At 41.7% G+C, this 21,080-nt stretch overlaps 1 protein-coding gene across 2 annotated transcripts in view; it reads right to left on the bottom strand.

Moving 5' to 3' along the window:
- Window positions 1–21,080, bottom strand: part of n4bp3 (NEDD4 binding protein 3) — a 42,889-nt gene that overhangs the window by 3,900 nt on the left and 17,909 nt on the right. For both annotated transcript variants that reach the window (XM_047353396.1, XM_047353397.1), the window contains exons 2-6: window positions 3,718–3,998; window positions 3,484–3,637; window positions 1,351–1,563; window positions 970–1,091; window positions 639–834 (exon numbers count right to left, since the gene is read on the bottom strand). In XM_047353396.1, coding sequence (XP_047209352.1) covers window positions 639–834; window positions 970–1,091; window positions 1,351–1,563; window positions 3,484–3,637; window positions 3,718–3,965 — 933 coding nt within the window. In that variant the 5' untranslated portion in view covers window positions 3,966–3,998. The remainder of the gene's footprint in view (window positions 1–638; window positions 835–969; window positions 1,092–1,350; window positions 1,564–3,483; window positions 3,638–3,717; window positions 3,999–21,080) is intronic.

The following is a 21,080-nucleotide window of genomic DNA, read 5'->3' as shown; positions in this document are numbered from 1 at the left end:
GATTTTGTCATGTTGCAAGTTCTATGCATTTCTTTGTAATGTTAGAAAAGAAAAGGATTGATATTTTGTTTTTACAAATAAAACAAACAATGGTGCATTTCTTTTTTGTGAAGTAGGTCAGACTCAGACCAATCTGTGAATTTCAGTTTTCAGGTCTTGCTGCAGATTCTAAGTTGGATTGAGGTTCATGCTTTGACCTAAACAGTTCAATTGTAGCTCTGGTTGTTTGTTTAGAGCTGGGAACCTCTGCCATAATCTCAGATTTTGCAGCCTCTAACATGTTTTCTTTCAGGATTGTGCTGCCATCTTCTTAACTACTATACTCTAACCAGTTACCCTGTTCCTGCTGAAGAGAGGCTTCCCCGCAGAATGAGGTGGCCACCATCATGTTTTATGGTGGGGAAACATTTCTTCAGAGTGATGTGCAGGATTTCTTTTCCACCAGTGATTGTGTTTTGCACAAAGGCTAAATGGTTGTGTTCGCTACATGGTTTATGGAAGACTTTAAACTTATTTTGCTTTTTGCCACTTTGCCATAAAGGACAGATTTGTAGAGTGAATGAATAGTTTTGTATCGGTCGGTCAGTCATTCAGACTGCTTATTTCCCCTTCCAGTCATCCTTTAGCTCTGCCCTCACCACGTCCTCCACCGAGAGGGACAGCATCCATTCGTAAGGAGGCGGAGCCTCGCTGCCGTAGGGAGTCAGACGGTTCAGAGTGGCCATGCTTCGACATGCTACCTCCCCCATAGCCACGCCCCCTGACCCTGCGGCCTTCAGGCCCTGAGACGTTCGATCCAAGGAGCCAATGGTGTTGATGTGGCCCATGGATGCGCTAGGCAAATGAGTGGAAACCACAGAAGCTATTAAAATCTTTTTTTTGTTTTCAAGACCCACACAGTTAGAAAAACAAAGAAAATGTGAGTTTTTGAACATAAATAACAGTGAAGACATTGATGTAGAAGCTGACCTGATGTGAGACAAATGTGGGCGGAAGGGAGGGCGGTATGGCGGCAGGCTGCTCATTGAGTTATGACCCGAGTCTGAGAGGTTGTCTTCCTCGTGGCTCATCACTGGCACGGAGGAGATGGCCTGCAAAGTCATAATTATACAGCTATTTAACTTAAACAGAGATATATTCTAGTTTTTTATAGAAATGTTTAAAAATAAAAAGGTACATTTTGTGTAAAACGTTTTTTGCATTTCTAATTAATTGCATAACACGCCTGGATCCTGCATCTAATGAAATGGCCCAAGTAATTAATTAAGCAAAATTCCAGGTAATAACAGTCCATAGAGACAAATTACCAAAATGCGTAATTCCTCAGGTAATAAGGCTGGATCGGGATACCTTGTTACCACATGATGTTGATCCTCCATGACGGGAGGGTGAGGAAGAAGAAGAAGAGGTGGAGACTGTTTTAGCGATGTGGCCGTATGCTCTGTGCAATCCATTTGAAAGGCCGTGGTCCATATCCTCCAACTTGGAAGAGGGATAGAGGTTTTGCATGGAGCTGAAGTTTTTCGGGGTGACGGGCTTGAATGCAGAAGACCTGAACCGAACCTAAAAAAAAAAAGCAAAGATAGTGGAAAGAGATGTGAAGAGTAAGCGATCCCTCGCAGCAATAATGGCTGGGTTATGTAACATAAATGTTCCTATGAAATCAATGCTACTACATCGTTGTCCAATGAGCTAACCCCTCCCTCCTACTTCCCTATTTCTAAAGCTCCAGCTCTCCATCCAACGGGTCCGGACTTCCCTAAACCTGGAAGGTCTTACTAAGCAGGTTTACTGAAAATCTGTTTAAGCCTAACCGCTAACAGCCTATCTTTTCCAGACGTGGCTTGGACAACTGAGTAGCCCACAGCAGTCATCCACTCCTCGACAGTCACTTCTGTTAATGGCTGCTCATTCCCTGTTTTACAACTTGCAATTGGTATATGGGTTAGGTTGATTTTAGTGCCTCGGCACGAGCCCCAAGGGCATCGTTTTAACAAGTTGGCTTAAGGCAACCCATAAAAACCTCCTAAAATCATTTGGAACCAGGCAATGAGACTTTTTTTACCACCAACGAAAAACCCAAAAATAAGGTGACTCGAATAATTGACTGTCCAAAATAAATCTAGAATTTTATATGCTTCCTTTAATTAGTAATGCTTTTGCAGGAGTCAGTAACAGCTTAAAAATCAGCAAAGCTTAATAATTTGAATAATAGAAATAAATCAGTCAACTTAACCTATCTTTCCCTAATGCTGAAACTGGTGAGGCTGAAGAGGCTTTGGAGACGGAGGCTCACCATGGATCCGAACGGAATGATTTCTTCAGTAGGCAACGAGTGATTTTCTTCTTGGGTGAAAGGCAAATCTTCAGTTTTCTTCCTCTAAGTGGACAGGCGCTGATGCTCGGGGTTTCAATGGTCAAGTTGGAAAAAAATTTAAAATAATTTAAAAAACAGAAACTTTGTTGGCATATGTTTCAAAAGTCGGTAGCTTCCAGAGGCTGAATAGTTGAAGCACTTCCTTCAACTTGGTTCAGGACTTCCAGTAGCCTGAAACTTAGAGCAATCAGTTGTTCACTGACCAAGTTCACTTCAGTTGTCTTGGTAAAAAGGCAGCAGATGAAATTCTGATTCTTAATTTTGAGTTGCGGCTCTTCTCATAGCACACGGGTTGATCCTCTTAATAATGCAGAATTGTCAGCGGGGCTGCGTCTCCAGTCTTCTGATTCATCTGTAGCTTCTTTCTCCGTTCAATCTTGTTCGCTGGTCTTCTGCGAGGAAACAACCCCGTTTCTTTCTTTGGCACAGTTTTTATATTGAAGATAGCCTCACTGCTCATCCCTGTTGCTGGACAAACTTTCCCATCATTGAGTCACGCGGTTACCGGTACTTTTCGGTGCTGTCGTAAACAGCCCCCAGCTGGCTAAGTCTTTTTTGTGTTGATCAATTCAGGCAGAAAAAAGAGATTCTTGATCAATGCAATAAATTCACTATAAGTGACAGCATTTCAATCTGTGCAGCTGAGGTGAACAACATTTGAGGCTGATTTATGCTGCTGAAAGGAGTGGGGTGTTGCATGATGTTGCTGGAGATATATGAAAGTGTTACAGATCAATTTACCACAACCCCAACAGCCTTTTCACTGGCTGTAAATCATCCATACAAAGAGCACTTCCAGGTAAATTGATAATATTTTTTATGAGGCTGCACAAGACTTGAAACTGGGGCAGAGGTTTACCTTTCAGCAGGACATGCACTAGGCCAAATACATGAACTTTGGCCTAGTTAAAGTCTAGATCTAAATCTAACAGAGAATTTACGACAAGACTTAAAAGTGTAGACCGATACAATTTAACTGAGCTCCAGTGAAAAATGTTGAGATTTGCACTTGTAATGTGAGAAAAAGCTTTATGAACTCTAATGCAAGGCACCATATTATAACACAACTGATGTTAAAAATATAATGTAAATTCTCTTACATTCACCTTTTCATACTTGCCCCCACTTGGCAGTGAGTTTTTAGTCAGGTCTATTTCAGTACCATCTTTACTGTAGACTTTGGCATAAGCTTCATCCTCTTCCCGGCCTCCGATAATGTCCCTTTTGCTGTCGCTGCTTGAACCTGCTTTGGGCTCTTTTCTGTTCGAAAGCACAGGAGGTCAGAAGACATCTCATGAAACATTCTAAAAAAGTATCTGCTGATCTGTAGCAGTTCCTACCTGGTAATGTTGAGGTAGTTCAGTAGTTCTCTCTGGGTCAGGCCTTTCTTCAGCAAGCCATTGGTCTGTCTGGGTCTCACCTGGGGCACCGCGCGGTTACCTTTAGTCGGAGACACATCTGACTTCTCCACCAGACTCCCTACACTTCCCATGCCGCAGTGTGAGGAGAGGGGGGAGGTGGGGAAAGGGCTGCGGAAGTTCTGGCTGGGGCCACGCGTCAGAGGAAGAGTCTGGACTGAGGCTGCCATTGATTACAAGACACTGAAGGTAGGTAAAGAGATCTGTGAAAGAAGACAGAAACAGGCTGATCACAGGAATAGGTGGGACTGGTAAAGGTGAAAAATAAGACCATGATGACGCTTGATTTAACAATAACTTCCTGCTGAGGAAGTGCATGCCTTGTGTTTGATGATTTAGAACATTGCAGATCTGCAGTAGATTATAAGCAGTAAAGAAAACATTCAAACAGGAATCTATTTGTTGGGTAAGAACTTCGCAGACAAAACTTAAATCCCATTATTAGAATTTATAATTTTCTCAACCAGACATTGGCATCACCCAATTTTCCTTTCATCAACTGTGATCAAATTAAGTACAACCATCATTTTCAGTCTATGAACACAAAAATCTCAAACCCAATAAGGTTGCCACATCAAGAAAATACCTAACTAGTTGCAGTAAGGAGTGTTTATTTGCACAGATTTCATCATCAACATTCAGATAACTATTTGTTAGTGGCTTGCATTGCTAAGATCATTTAGCGCAACAATTAGCTAACTGATGTTCTGTCTTGTTACAGGAAGACAGTTGGACTAGTTATTACTTTTTTTCTTTCTTTGAAAATGTTGCTCCTTTTTGTGTTCTTGCTTTGTATGGTAATGTGATGTTTGTTTGATTTTTACGCTATCCCTGCCTTCTGGTGTTACACGGCTAATTTTTCTGTTCTGTTACAACTCCAACAAAATGCTCCACGTACAAATCCAATTTTCCATCAAACCGTTCCTACAGATTTTAGGCCTTTTAATGGGATGCCAGAGATAGCGCCTGGAGTGACTGCAGTTGTCCCCTGCTGTATGGTGCAAAGACTAATGCAGTCCTGCCCCTCTTCCACCTGATGTTGTGCACTGCCAGTCAGCAGGCTGAAAGGAGGCTTCTACACTTTCCCTCCCACTTACAACAAACACAAATTTGGCTTTTTGGAGACATTTCTAAGCATGCAACACACAGAGTTGCGGTGTGAACACTTAAGGATTGCTGACCATCCCACTTATCAGATTATGCTTTTTAAAATATGGCAAACTACAAGCTGTATATCTGCTAAGGAGCCAAGCCAACAACAGGCAAGCAAAAAGTCGTTACCTGGCTAATTTGAGCTTGTTAGACTTGTGTTAATAAGCAGTACTAAATTTAGTGGACCATTCATGTCCATATTTTGATCTTATGCATGAAAATACCAGTAACTTAATTTGATAGAAATACCTCCAATCAGTATTTTACAACGTTTTTGAAGCTCTGGGAATTATTGTTGCGTTTCTGTTCTAAATAAAAGCAGTTAGATCAAGGTATATGTTTTTGTTTGAACTGTATGTGTAAATACCATGAAGCATTAGCGCCATCTTATTTCTTCAGTTAAGTGTAGTTTCAGAAATCAGCAACAGTACCCAAATGACAACAACAGTAGTAAACAGAGTAAATGTGGAAGTTCATAAAAGCAATGGAAATATTTTTAAGCAATCTAAAAAGTTATGAAACACCACAACAAAACAGATATTATTCCTTCTTTCTCTGGTGAATTAAACTCCTCTTCTTACCCCTTTAATAGTATGTGTGGACGTCTGTCCCTGGAGGACAAAGGTGAGCTGACATATGTTTCCTCAGCTGTGTTTGTCTCTGCTGACAGCTGTCTCACAGCACACCAAGAACAAGGTTGGTAAAACCAACTCACACATCCTGACCGCCATGCAAATGCCACAATGGAACAACAATAAATGCAAATCACGTCTTTATACAGAGACAGGACATCAAACAAGTATGATGTAGTCACAATGCTAAAAGAGCCTTTTTTTGTGAAGGCTATTGCTATTTTTGCTTCTGGAAAATCAAAAAAGACCACAGGATCATGTGAGCCAGGGGCACTGAAGGGTCATGTTGTTTTTTCATGATAAAGCTGTTACGTAACTCTGATCCAACTAGGTTACTACAACTCATTTCCCTCAAGGAGAAAACCCAACATTTTAATCAAGCACTGCAGCAGGGTTTTCTAACGTCTTTGTTGAGAAATCATTCAGCATGTCTCAAGAAGTCTAGTTGGGCATCACTAAAGTTTCGGCTGAATGTTAACATTTTGCAAACGAAAAATGAGCAATTTCTGCTGAATTTTATGAAACTAAACCAGCTGCCAAGTGATTTAAACACCCACCTGAAAGCCCTAAGAGCCTCTTCACGCCCCACACACCATGCATTGTTTCTTCCCATCACCCCTTTGTTCCTCTCACCATTGGTTTTCTGATCACCCACACATCCCCGCCTTCCCTTTCTTTTCAGACAACCTCATTAAGGTGCACTATTGATTTCAACCTCCTGACCCTTTCTGTTCCCGTGCATAAACACCACCAGCAGTCATAAACCATTGGAGACCATAAAACACGCACAGGCACACCGCAGTATTTCCGACTATAAATATGACTGAGGGGAAACAAAGGTCTTCGTTCAGGTTCGGCCTGCTGGTGTGGCGCCCATAGAGCAGCCGTGGCTTAAACTATGTTGTGTCCTCTTCCCTCAGCTTTGGGTGGATTCTTCCCCTAAACCTGAAATACCAATTGTTCCATAATCCTGATGCAAACGTGTTGAGACATTGTTTTTGGTGGGTGAGGAGAAATGTAGCTTTTAGTTTTCCGTTTACAGGAATAGATTGTTACAGGAAATGTTGGAAAAAGAACAGAGGAATGACATGAAGCAAGCAGTAACTCTCCACTGTGCGCCATGTGTTTTGTGCCCTGTGCAGCTGTTTTAACCAGGAATAATGACCATGTGCGTTTCAGGGATTCATGCATTTGCATGCTTTGTTGAAAGTGTAATCAAACCAAATACTTTACTTGATGCATAAGAAATTAATAGCCCCTGTAATGTTTGGAAACCAGTTTGCAGCAAAAACATACATTAAGAACTTCTTAAAAATGGTCAAGAATGCTTAGGTCGGTTTTTCTGTGCATCAGAGATCATAAGTGGGCTCATCTCAAGCAATGAGCGGACTATCCTGCTGCCCGCCTGAAGGTTTTCTTTTCAATGAACACAAACTAACAACACACACGCTTCATTAAAGCATTTCTAACACACAAAGCTCTTGTTTTGGATCCACTCTGGTATCTCCTCTCACTTACAGCACAATCCACTTTTATTGAGCATCTCACACTGCTGGCCAGAACAGTTATAACAATTATGTAAATGGTTAAAATAGGCAGAACGAGAGAGAGAAAGAGAGTTGTGCAATGGCAACTCCAGCCCACTCTATTCACGGCTCTCAGCCAGGCTCAGATCAAAGCAGCCCAAGCTGCTCATGTTTATATTCATGAGGTCCCATTTCCTCCCCAATATGAAACTTTCCACTGAAGCATCCGGCTACTAATAAGCCGGTATAAAAGAGACCAAGCCCAAAAATCAATGATTATATATATAAAAAAATATTATATGACACTTAGGGAACAAGAGCTTTTTCAGTGCAGTTGGTTTACGAAATCCTTTTGCGTTTAAATACGTATTAAAAGTAAGTGTGGTCAGATCATGCTGAGTGTACAAGAATCAATGTGTTTGATTTTACATAAATAAATAACGAGCGTGCAACGCCTAATGGCCTCTGGTCAAGGTTTGGACGTAGTATATTTAGTCTCATTTCTTTACTAAGTCTGTCCAATGAGCAAAACACACAGAAAGCCAATCGATGCTCGACGGGAAGCTGAGCTGGGAGCTGAGGTGGGTGCTATTCGTTTTGGGTATAGACAGGGCAGCAATCCATTTAGGCTGCAACCACAAATCCTGCGGGACTAAGGAAATCTTGCATCCCGCTTGTTTTCCATAATTGCCTTCAAACTTATGGTCCCAGAGAAAACCCGGAGACGCAGCAAGATTTACAGCCCCGGCCCAGACTAGCCATGGGGCCCCGAGATGCAACACTCCTCCTTAAATCAAGCACACACACACAAATAGTACATGCACAGATCAAAGCAATGCCAGCCTTGAACAGCTACGGTCTAATTGAAATGTGTTCTGTTTTATGATTTATTCCTCCTTCACAGCTCTGATGAGCTAATTTAGAAGTGAGAGCAGCTTTTTGAACCGTGCACCGTTACCTGCATCCGCTGAAAAATATGTTAAAAACTTTACTATTGCAATTTTGATGAATATTGAGCAGGCCAACAAGCTTTCAGTCAGACTCCTATCCTAACTCCTCTCCCAAGTTGCCAAACCACTACTTAACTTAAGCATACAAGATAAACAAAGCCCTCAGTCTCTATATATTGTAATCAGGTCTCTCATTGTGAAAGAAAACCTTTCAGTAAAACACTATAGAGTGAAGAGGGAACATTTACAACCCTTATGGAAACCCAGTGCAGGACCAAGACTGAGACAGAGACATGGACGGAGAAACCAAATTCCAAAGACACCTGACAGGAGTACAAGCTCTGGCTTGTCGCTTTTTGATGCTCGAAATACTGCCACTCCCACGGACGCTTGCTCGCATTTGTGAGGAGCTGGTCACTCAACACCGTTCTGATAAAAAGCATGTTCACAGATAGCAGCACCTGATCCTGTGCTCCACTGCTTCAGAGCTCCCTCACCCTCCCGCTGCTCAATCAAAGTTTGTTTACCACTGTAGGATACTTTACAGGTTACATCTAACGCTCCCACACAGCAGTGCTCGCTGTTACATTACATAAGCTCGATGAAAGACTGGCTCACTGGGTTTTCACAGCTGCTAGCTGTGGAAAACACTAATGTGTTGTTGCCAAATTTTAAGCTCCTAAACTACAGAAATGCAATTGACACTAAATCTCATTGGAGGGCCACCTGGCATTTCCTTACATAGACCTACAAGTTTAGTATAAATAGACATTACAGTCATTAGTAGAGCTGCACAATGTAATGAAGCAAAATCGTTATCAGTGTGGACATTGTAGGATTTTTAGATTCAATATTGGGTAGGAAATAATTTGGCCAGCTGAATGGACCCCAGCTTCCCCTTAATGCCCACACCAGGTGTAGTTTCTTACTGGCTGAGTTGCTAAAAGCTCAGGTAGAGTGGTGGGGTCATTATGCAAAGACAAAAAAAGTAAGGTGTCCTTAAAATGATGGTTCATAGTTACTGAAATCACAGTTTTTAGCTATAGTATTGCAGTAAGTAAGCAATCAACTTAACAGAACCACATGGCATGATGCTGCCACCACCATGGTTAACAGTTTTGTTTGAAAGTCTCACCATGACTCCTCCAAATGCACTGCTGATCAATGAGGCCAAAGAAAATCAGAATCAGCTTTATTGCCAAGTTCGTGCATACAAACAAGGAATTTGCCTCCGGTACACTTTGCTCTTTTGTTCTGTTTTTGCATTACAGAATATACAAATTTACAATTTACAATATACACATATCTAATAAAAAAGGTGCATTTGCAACATTTGTATGCTGTTGTTCTGTACTCTATTGAATGTTCATCAGAGAAACAGCCTGGGGGAAGAAACTGTCTCTGTGGCGGCTGGTTTTAGTAAACAGTGCTCTGTAGCGGCGGCCTGAAGGTAAAACTCTAAACAGTTTATGTGCAGGGTGTGTGGGGTCTGCAGAGATTTTGGCAGCTCTTTTCTTGACCCTAGACCTGTATAAGTCCTGGATGGAGGGAAGGTCAGCCCCGATTATTCTCTCTGCATTCCTGATTATTCGTTGCAGTCTGGACTTGTCCTGTTTTGTGGATGAGCCAAACCACACTGAGATGGATGAAGACAGGACAGACTGAATGACGGCAATGTAGAAGATGACCAACAGCTCCTGTGGAAGGTTGAACTTCTTGAGTTGCCTCATAAAGTACAGTCTCTGCTGGGCCTTCTTTCAAACAGTGTATATGTGTGAAGACCATCTCAGGTCCTCAGAGATGGTGGTTCCTAAGAACCTGAAGTGGTCCACGGCCGATACAGTGTTGTTGAGGATGGTGAGGGGGGTGTATGGGGGTGGTGTTCTCCGAAGGTCCACCACCATTTCCACAGTCTTGAGTGGGTTCAGTTCAAGGTAGTTCTGACCGCACCAGTGTACCAGCCGATCCACCTGCTGTCTGTATGCAGACTCATCACCGTCCTGGATCAGTCCAATGACAGTGGCGTCGTCTGCAAACTTAAGGAGTTTCACGGACGAGTCCGATGAGGTGCAGTCATTTGTGTACATAGAAAAGAGGAGTGGGGATAGAACACATCAATGGGGGGCACCAGTACTTATTGATCTGGATCGGGAGAAGATGATCCCCAGTCTCACCTGCTGCTGTCGGTCCGTCAGGAAGCTGTTGATCCACTGACAGGTGGAGGCTGGGACGTTGAGCTGGGTGAGCTTCTGGTGGAGGATGTCTGGTATGATGGTGTTGAAGGCCGAGCTGAAGTCTACAAACAGGATCCTGGCGTACGTCCCTGGATGGTCGAGGTGTTGCAGGGTGCAGTGTAGACCTAAGTTAACAGCATCAGCTGCTGACCTGTTTGCTCGGTAAGCAAATTGCAAGGGGTCCAGCAGGGGGCCTGTGATGTCTTTCAGGTGCTTCAACACCAGCCGCTCAAAGGATTTCATGATCACAGACGTCAGGGCTACAGGCCTGTAGTCATTTAATCCTAGGATGGTGGGTTTCTTGGGAACCGGGACGATGGTGGATCGTTTGAGGCAGGAGGGGACCTCACATTTCTCCAGTGATTTGTTGAAGATCCTTGTGAAGATCGGAGCGAGTTGATTTGCACAGGCATTCAGGCATGATGGGGAGACGTTATCAGGTCCTCCAGCTTTCTTTGTTTTCATGCGCTGAAAGAGCCTGTTTACCTCTTTCTCGGAGATCTTTAGTGCAGGCAGAGGATCTGATGGTGGGGGGTTGGTTGCTTTATGGGAGGAATTTGTTCCTGAATGGGATGTAGAGGAGATGATTTGAGGTGTGAATGGCTTCTTGTCATGTCTGCAGTAGAAGCCATTCAGACGGTTGGTCAGGAGACGGCTCTGTTCAGGATGGGTGGAGGGGCTCTTGTAGGCAGTCAGGTTTCTCAGACCGGTCCATACAGCTGAAGTGTCACCAGTAGAAAGGCTGTTCTTAAGCTTCTCACTGTAGCGTCTCTTGGCTGCTTTGATCTCTTTTGTTAGTCTGTTCCTGGCCTGCCTGTACCGCGCCCAATCTCCACTGCTGTGAGCTTCTTTCTTTTCCCTGCGCAGATTCCTGAGGTGTGGAGTAAACCATGGCTTATTGTTCCCAAAGGTGCAGAAGGTCTTGGTCTGCACACACATGTCCTCACAGAAACTGATGTATGATGTCACCACATCAGTTAGTTGGTTTAGGTCAGTGGCTGAAGTTTCAAAAACAGTCCAGTCTGTGCATTCAAAGCAGGCCTGTAGCATCTGCTTTGATTCCTCAGTCCACTTCTTAACAGTGTGAACTGCGGGTTTGGAAGCTCTTAGTCTCTGTCTGTAGGTTGGGATGAGGTGGATTAGATAATGATCCGAGAAACCCAGAGCAGCCCTGGTAACAGCATGATATGAGTCCTTTAAAGCTGTGTAACAATGGTCCAGTGTGTTTTTGTCTCTGGTGGGACACTTAATATGCTGTCTGTATTTGGGGAGTTCATTTGAGAGGTTTGCTCTGTTAAAATCTCCCAGTATTATGATGAAAGAGTCAGGGTATTTTTTCTCCAGGTCTGTAATCAGCTCAGCAAGATGTTTTTCCGCGGCAGAAGTGCAGCCATGCGGTGGAAAATATGAGCCAATTATTATAAACGAGGAAAACTCTCTCGGTGAATAAAACGGCTTACAGATTATGGAAAATGACTCCAGATCCGGACTACATGTTTTTCCCAGCTCTTTTACGTCTCTGCACCAACCTTCATTTATATAAAAGCAGATTCCGCCTCCTCGCCTCTTCCCCGATAGCTCCGCGCTGCGATCCGCTCTGAGCAGCTGGAAGTCCGGCAACAGCAGTGCACGGTCCGGGATGTTTTCACTCAGCCATGTCTCGGTGAAGCAGAGAACCGCTGATCCGCGGAGGTCCGTGTTTTTACCGGTGAGAAGAAGCAGCTCGTCCATCTTGTTGTTGAGAGAGCGGACATTTGCCAGGTGGATTGAAGGCAGTGGTGTGCGAAGTCCTCTTTTGCGGAGCTTTACCAGCGCGCCAGCACGCTTTCTCCTCCGCCGCCATCTTGTTTAGAGCTCAATCTTTATTACATTTAACAAACAATTAATTACAATAAGCTTTGGAAATATTTCTTCAATCCCGTTTTGTTCATTCCGAAGGTTTATATTTTTATTTTGAAGGTGATAATGTAAAAAAAAATCATTTAGAATTCAGAATCAGTGAAGCAGACATCAGCATGACGTTTGAAGCATAAAATATGTTTTGCACATCCTACATTGACAGAGGTTGAAACTATTGTTGAGGTCCTTTTTCTTCCTGTTTAAAATCCATACGACGCTTCAATTACAAGCCATGTGGTCGTTTCTCCATGATGTCGAAAGGGTAGGGAATAAATACATATATGTGTGTGTAAATGTTGACAGTCTCGCAAAGAAATAGTGTCAAAGGATTTCCAACGGAAAACCACCATGTTAGGGAATCAGCTGGTACATGATTCTATTATTGAGAGCACAAAATAAGAGTAAATACAACTTTCCTTTGATGTGACTGAGCTTTAAGCGTCTGAGCAAGTTAATCTGTGCCTGAGGCTGACCAAGAGGGATCTTCACTACATTTAAGTCAAAGGAGAGCTCCACTCAGTTACCCTTCATGTCAGGATGTAAGGAGTGGAAGTGTCTGTGGCTGCAGGGCACGGCAGCAGCAGACGAGAGCTGTTTGTAATTGTTAGCAGGTTATTTATTATGGAAGGGAGGGCATGAGGCAGACTCTTAACAAATCCTGAGGCCAAGCAGAGAAGAGAAACATGTTGAAATCGGGGTCATTAAGTGCTGCTTCTTCTGCATCTCTGACATTTATCTTCGTATATCAGTAAAGCCAGGCTGGATTCAAGTTAAACACAAACACAGGTACTTTGTCATTGCTTTTCTGTGAATTCTTGCCTTCTGTTTGTCGACTGAGAGAGCACACAGAACTTTCAACGCTCCCTGAAAGGTCAACTTTCATTTTATGGCACATGAGAGGACGGGCAGCGTTCCAGTGAGAAATGCGCCATATTTCAGTGGCGGCTGGACATGGTGGCGATATGGCTGAAAGGGCAGTGTTCAGCCTCACACTGTCTCCATTGATAATGACTACTCCAGACTTTATGGAGGTTGAAGGTTATATTTAGTCAGAGCTGCAGATACAGAGTGCCATTGAGTAGACAGACAGAGCAGAGGCTTCACTCCAGAAGTTCTGACAATACTAAGCAATTTAATCCATTTATACCTCATTACCCCCAGACTGCATGCTTCCATGTTAGATGAATAAGGCTGAATCTCAGTTAGCAAGAAAACTGTCCTATTTTTCATGATTGACATTTTAGATGTCATAAATACTTTCTTTTTTTTTTTGTGCATTTTTCATAGACAAGAACACTTTAAACAGCAGCTTAAAGAACAAGACCAGTGATTAGTTCTGGGCATCTCTAAGTACAGCTGGTACAATAAAACGAAAAATATGAAAAATAAACACCTATAACAATACAAACAAAAAACATTTTTAAAAAGTGAAAGTACAGGTAAAAACAACTATTATGAAACTATTATTTCTTAAACAGGGCTGCATGGTGGTGCAGTTGGTAGCACTGTTGCCTTGCAGCAAGAAGGTCTTGGGTTCAATTCCTGGCCTGGGGTCTTTCTGCATTGAGTTTGCATGTTCTCCCCGTGCATGCGTGGGTTCTCATCACCGGGTACTCCGGCTTCCTCCCACAGTCCAAAGACATGCCTGTTTGGTTAATTGGTCACTCTAAATTGCCCTTATGTGTGAAAATGAGTGTGTGCATGGTTGTTTGTGTGTTGCCCTGCAATGGACTGGCGACCTGTCCAGGGTGTACCCTGCCTCTCGCCCATAGACTGCTGGAGGTAGGCACCAGCTCCCCCGCGACCCACTATGGAATAAGCGGTAGAAAATGACTGACTGATTATTTCTTAAACATAATAACAGGTAAAAATTTGTACTGTATTCTAACCTTACAGGAAATCACTGTAGAGAAGCTAGACCAAGAAAAATATACATATCTTCTTATCAGAAAATCAAATTATTACGTGACAGCAATGTGGCTGCAGCATTCTGGATCATCTTTTAAAAAATGTCTTAAATTTGAACACCCAATTAAATAGCATCTCAATAGTTTTATCCAAGATGTGAAAAAAGCATAATTGTGAAAAATGTCTACATTGGAGGCCTGTTTAGAAAAGGAGTTGAAAGATGAACTTTAATTGAAATTTGTTTTGAGATGCTTTCCAGTGGGATAAGAAGCCAAGGCATTCAGCCTCCAGCTGTATTATTTTTTATGATCAAATTCAAAGGATTTGGTTTTGCCAGAATTTATAAGTAAAATATTCCGAAGAAAAGCCAACCAACAGAAATGGACTTATTCCAAACCGTGAGGAACACCAGTGTGCTGCTAAGAGAGAATTATGATTTTTTTCTTTACCTTACATAAGGGAATCTGTCAGATATTTTTTCTGATTGATGATTATTATGGTACGTTTATTTTCCTATAAAGCACCATGAACTACCTTGTGTATGAAAGCTGCTATAGAAATAAAATGACCTTGCATTGCCTTGCTTTGATAGATCTGACTGAAACCAACCGAAAACAGTAACTGTGATCCTCAGTTACCGTTTCAGTAAATGTAGTTTAATTTTGAGGTAAATGGTGATAAATTCCTAAATTAAACCATAAATAACCACAAAGGTCTCCAGTAGGTATCATTTGATTACTGGTATCAAGGTTTGCCAACGTTTTTAAGAGTAGCATACAAAGAACTGTAAAGAGGTTTAATAATTGACATAATAAGCATTTAAGAACATTTAGCAGCTGTTTACGGTAATCTCAGTTTTAGCTTAAAGTTTGTGTATCAACATTAAACTAATACTTGTTATTAATAATATTATTATACCTGCAATAATCAATGTTGTATTATGTTAGCGCCAGTATGAGCAGCTGTTCAGATCATGTTGTATATTTTCTTTTTCAGATTTTGCGCAAATACAGGGAAGCCGTACTATTTCCAATCAACCTTACCAAACTGAGACCTTCCATTGCTGGCCATGCCTTGTTTTCTGTGTGAATGTATTGACTTTATGGTAGTGCCTAATGTTAAGATAAACTGATCACTATCAGTAAACTAGCAGGGTCATGTTAGGAGTACCTCAGCATGTTGCTTTAATGCACACTTCTATGGTCAGAAAATAAATTTTTAATCAACCATGGACATCGTTTAAGTTTTATTTTACCAGGACAGTGTTTTGTTGGAGAGTTGGATTAGCTTTAGCACTCCCATTAACTGCCCAGCTCGCCTAAATTTTAAAAGTAAAAACTATTTTGTCGGTATGATCTGTGCAGTTGTGTTCAGAAGTCTCTTCATTATGACCGGCTGTCTTTTCCTTGAACTTGTCTCTTTAAACCAGCTGTCGAGAAATTCCTCTGAGGCAGAGGAGCTGAGGTGAACTTCCTCACTTTGCATTTGGGAAATTGGAGCTGTATGTTTAGGCTTTTACTGCCCCTGTTGACTGTACAGTATTGTATTCCTGCCCAGTATTCAATTACTGGCTCTGATTAGTGTAGCCAGAGGTTATCTGGATTGACTGGTTGCACTGCCGCTTCATGAAACCTCATTGATCTGGATCTGACTGATGTTACGTAAGACTGCTTCGTTATAGGAAGACAGCACCCAGGGGAGAGCATTCACAGGCCCTTCTCTTTCACTTAAATGTATCGTCAGGGTTTTTTTCTGAACATATTCTTTTTATAATTATTAAAAAACAATACTTCCGTATTGTCCGTTCATAAAAAAAAAAAAATTCACTGAAAAGATGATGCTTGATTTGAATATTCCAAATCTGTCATGTGCAGCAGATTAGTGGAACAATCTCAAACTTTGTATAGATTAATGCCTGTGTTGATCCCTCGGTCAGGTTACGAGTTCAGCCTCTGTGAGCGGGTTTGTGTGCATGTGTGAGATAAAGAGGGAGATTAGTACTAGCAGCATGGATATGTGCCTGACCATAGTGTTGTTTTAAGTTAAATCCCTTTGCTCTCTAATTGCTTCACACACAGAGACGCACAAGGTCATACACATGAACACACAAACACATTGTAATAATCTATTAGATTTATACCTAATCTGATCTGAGGGCTGCACGGTGGCGCAGTTGGTAGCACTGTTGCCTTGCAGCAAGAAGGTCCTGGGTTCGATTCCTGGCCTGGGGTCTTTCTGCATGGAGTTTGCATGTTCTCCCCGTGCATGCGTGGGTTCTCACCGGGTACTCCGGCTTCCTCCCACAGTCCAAAGACATGCCTGTTAGGTTAATTGGTCACTCTAAATTGACCTTAGGTGTATGAATGAGTGTGTGCATGGTTGTTTGTGTGTTGCCCTGCGATGGACTGGCGATCTGTCCAGGGTGTACCCTGCCTCTTGCCCATAGACTGCTGGAGATAGGCACCAGCTCCCCCGCGACCCACTATGGAATAAGCGGTAGAAAATGACTGACTGACTGATCTGAATATCATAAAAATGTGCCTCTGGTGATTTTTTTAAGCAACCGGCTCAAATTGTTTCTCAACGTGACTTTTAAAGTCTTTTACCTACTGACTGATTGATGATTTTATTGGGGAGTAAGAAATTAAATTCTTTTTTTACAATAAAAATACTCTTGCACATCCCTACAAAAACTTAGATGTTATTACAATAATGTACCCCATTAAGAACATGCAAATCTATCAATATACAAAGAAGGCCAAGCTTTCCACACTGCAGCTGAGCCAGGGAAAAGCTGCATGCCTACTGGCAGCTCTGTTCAAACACTGCAAAGCTACATTACACAATGGTATAAAGTATGATGTTAGGATTAGTAAAACCAGTTGTGAAGAGGAACAAGAAGAAAAAAACGTACTTTAAGTTGAATCCATTTCAACCCAGTAAAGCAAATCAGTGTAAAAACTTAATTATATTAAGTTAGTAATATCGTTTTAATTTAAAGCTTTGTGTTGAATTTTCCACCACTTTACTTTTTTATTAGATACATGTTTCATACTCTGTACGTTTTTAACACAAGAAGATCACTGGTGGTGCAGCGCCTCCTTCCGCCATTTCCCATTCAAATAATTACCGGCTTCTCTGTACATAATCATCTCATGCAAACATAGCAGTGGCAGAAAGGTTAATCAAATACTGTTGTCAAAAACCACTGTCGTTTTCAAGACTGGAGCTGTTTCAAGACAGTAGACGTCAGCTTAGGCCTTGGCCCCTCTCATGCCCCTTTTCCACTGGCTCTATTTAGCCCGGCTCCACTCCACTCAGCCCGCTTTGCGAGCGTTTCCATTAGTGTTTTTTTCCAACCCGGTACCTAGTTTTTTGGTCCCCGCTCCTGAGCAGGTACAACCGGAGCTGAGTCGGGACTACATGTGACGTGAACAGACTGCTGCTCTCTGATTGGCCATGGGACCAGGAGAAATGAGGTTTGTGCAGGGAAATAAAACTCAAGAGCAACTACAAAAATATTAAGGACCAGAAAGGCCAGAGTGGATCAAATCCAAATCTAATTTGATTATTTACAGATTATAAACCATGCCTGAAAGCTGAAAGAAAAGAAAAAGGACAACATGAGCTTTCTGAATTTCATGCAGGTGGGGCACTGTATTTAATAACATCCTAAATCAGCTGATCACACATATAATTAACTGATCAGACCCACACCCATTTCCCCCACAACACACAAAACAATACCACCGTGAAACAGGTTCGGTTTGGTTCGGAAATTTATTGACGGTCCTTAAGCGAACCAGCATCTGGAGGAGGAGGGTGCAGGCAGAGAGCAGCTGTCCGTAATCAGACTGCCTATATCAGATCAAATGCGAGCACTGCGCTGAATCCGCAGAACACAAATATCCAATATCCAACCTTAAACTAACTTCACCGCGTGGTTTGGCGATTTGTCCGTGGTTTTGCGATTTAAAGTCCTCGTCTTCATTATGGCCATAGATAAGAAACAACTTCCACATAAAGCCCAAAATTGTAACTTCTTCAGGCAAACTCTGAAGCTTCTCCAGTCCAGACAGCAGCATCTCTCTTCTCTGATTCTCCTGCCACACCCCCCTTACATCAGAACCCCTGAGCTTTATTTTAGAAGTTCTGGCTGGACTGTGGTCCAATAATAATTATCCCAATGGATCATTTTATATATGAAAAAACATATAAAAAACACTCTTTCAAATACAATTATAAATATTATTTGTATTTTGTTTCTTTTTTCATTTATTTATTCATTTATTTATTCCTTTTATCGTTTCACACAGATAACTTAATGTCTCTCAGTAATGTTAATAGTGGCACAGCGCATTACACTGGTGACTGGAGGTGGTTTTTATTATAACAATGACCATCAGTGGGACCCTTTGTGAGGTGCCTTGAGACGACATTGTTGTAAATAAGCGTTGTTTAACTAAATAATCTGAACTGAAACTATCTGTGTAGTTATGCTGCTATAGGCTTAGGCTGCTGGAGGACATAATGACCACTTTCCCCCTCTTCGCTACATTCTCACACTACTCTCCAATTTTGCATTATTTGCTGTTGTTTCAGCTTTTAACTTTGTTCTCTCTTTTCTCTTCCTAGAAGCTACACCTGGCCTGACTCTGTGTCTACCTGTGACACCTTTCTGGAGAGGGGCATCATCCAAGCTTCTGCTGGCAACAACTTAATGCTCACCCTCTACCGATGATCCACATGGCCCTGTCTTTCAGTGTTTAACCCTTTCTCTCTCCTAGACATGGAAATTGACTGAGCTTTTACTGTGACTAATTATATGTGCTCTTTTTCAGACTCTAACCTTGAAAACTGGCTCGGAGTTTATCAGTGCTTTCTTTCTAGGTGAAACAACTAAAGGAGCTACATCCATTAACACTTACTTTTCCTTCCCGTAGAAAGTACTCCTGGATCAGTGCTTCTTTGTTCTCAATGTGTCTCTGCTCTGTTCTCTCAAGCCCCCAGTCGGTCGTGGCAGATGGCCGCTCACACTGATCCTGGTTCTGCTGGAGGTTTCTTCCTGTTAAAAGGGAGTTTTTTCTCTCCACTATCGCTACATGCATGCTCAGTATGAGGGATTGCTGCAAAGTCAACGCCAGGGACTGTCCACTGTCTCTACATGCTCATCTGGGAGGAGTGAATGCTGCAAGTCACTGACTGGATGCAAATCTGCTGGGTTTTCTTAGACAGAAAAACTTTTTATCTAATTTGAATAAATAACTGAATCTGACTGCACTGTTCAATGGTTAGGATTAATTGGAATGTATGTACCTGACTTTTGTGAAGTGCCTCGAGACAACATGTGTTGTGAATTGGCGCAATTTAAATAAAACTGAAGTATTGCTTGACTGTTCTCTCTGAGATCTGCAGAAGCGAACTGTTCCCAAAGAGTTCCCAGCACGACGACGAGTGCAGCTGTTCCCCAACGAGGACAAAGGAGGCCGCATCACCGTGTTAACGTGCAGTGTGGTTGGCGGACACAACGAGCCGTCTTTCATCCACAGCTACGGAGGTTAGCTGGAAGCTAACCCCTTTTGTGCACACAACGAGCCGCACCTTCAAACCCCTCCGCAGCTAAGGAGGATAGCTGTAGCTAACCATTGTTCACTGTGGATACCTTCTTCCAACTTCGTCGTCACCCGGACAACTCCTCAGCATGGTTAGAGGTTAGGTTTGGGCAGAGCAGAATAATACAGAGGTGATTTAGATTGAAATGATCTAAACGTTTTTCATTTTATGAAGTTTGGTTTTGTTTGTGTTGAACTCAGCTATCTGCAGCACACGTGTTCCGTTTTGTGTTATTTGTCTGTGTGTTTTAAGGTTAAAACCAACTTTATTTAAAGGGTGATTTTAAACACAGAAGATTGGCCATAACATGCCGTCCGCGCTTATCCATTTTAACCCTTATATTAACCGAGGTATTTTAAAGGTATGTGTTTGTTTCTGGTGCTAAGCTATCAGCTTCTTTTGTTAGCTCAACGGCTAACTGGTAAGAACACGTGCTTGCTACTAAAGAGTATTTAACAGAAAGGTTGTTAGTTTTCAAGCTAGTGAATAATAGTCCCTGAACATCATTTACTAGATTTGATAACTAAGTAAACACCATTTAGCCCCATTTCTCCAGAAAGATTTGGCTCTTTTCCAAAATACTCCCTTAATAATATTTCTTAAAATATTATTTCAATAAATAAAGGCAGTTAATTAGACACTGTTGAGAAATAGTCATCCAGAAGGTTGGTTTTATTCAGCAGATCATTATTTAAAACATTATTTTATTAAAATAATATTTTATCTGATCTTGCATTGTGAGTGGTTGTCTAAACGTTTGCTGATCATTGCCTAAATTGGTTCCAAGACTAACTTAACTTCATTTCCAGATTCTTCAAGATAATCCTTGGTTCTCAAACATAAATAACATTGCATGGTAATGTTGCTTCACTCCTTCAGTCATGGTTTCAATCATCTTTAATCAACTTGTTTATATTGTACATAGCCCATTAATCTTCCCTATTCTTTAATTCTGCTTGGTAGTTTAGTTGGATTGTTTTAGCATAGTAAAGAGTTTGTTGACCTAAATATGTTTGACTTTGAGTTGACTTATTTTTGTTAATAAATTCTTGTATTTTAAGAAATTGTGTGAATTCATTCCATGCGTGTACAGAGTTTTGCTGTTCAATAATGTCAGAGCTCGTCTCACATCTTTCTATTTTGTCCTAATACCATCGCCTTACTGGGCTGGTATTCACAGGACAACCCTTAACAGACCAAAATATTATTTGATAAAATATTAAAATTAAATATTAAATAATATTCTCAGATTCATAATCCCAACACAAGAGGACCTCTATTCTGAACTATTCCTTTAAGATAGAAATAAATGAGTCATGATATCATTGACTGATTATCTTGAACTAATAAAAAAACGCACGTTACCTTGAC

Source organism: Girardinichthys multiradiatus, chromosome 23, assembly GCF_021462225.1.
Source record: "Girardinichthys multiradiatus isolate DD_20200921_A chromosome 23, DD_fGirMul_XY1, whole genome shotgun sequence".
NCBI classification, from domain to species: domain Eukaryota; kingdom Metazoa; phylum Chordata; class Actinopteri; order Cyprinodontiformes; family Goodeidae; genus Girardinichthys; species Girardinichthys multiradiatus.
Note: the sequence above shows the minus strand (reverse complement) of the source record. Positions and strands in the feature narration are given on the sequence as shown.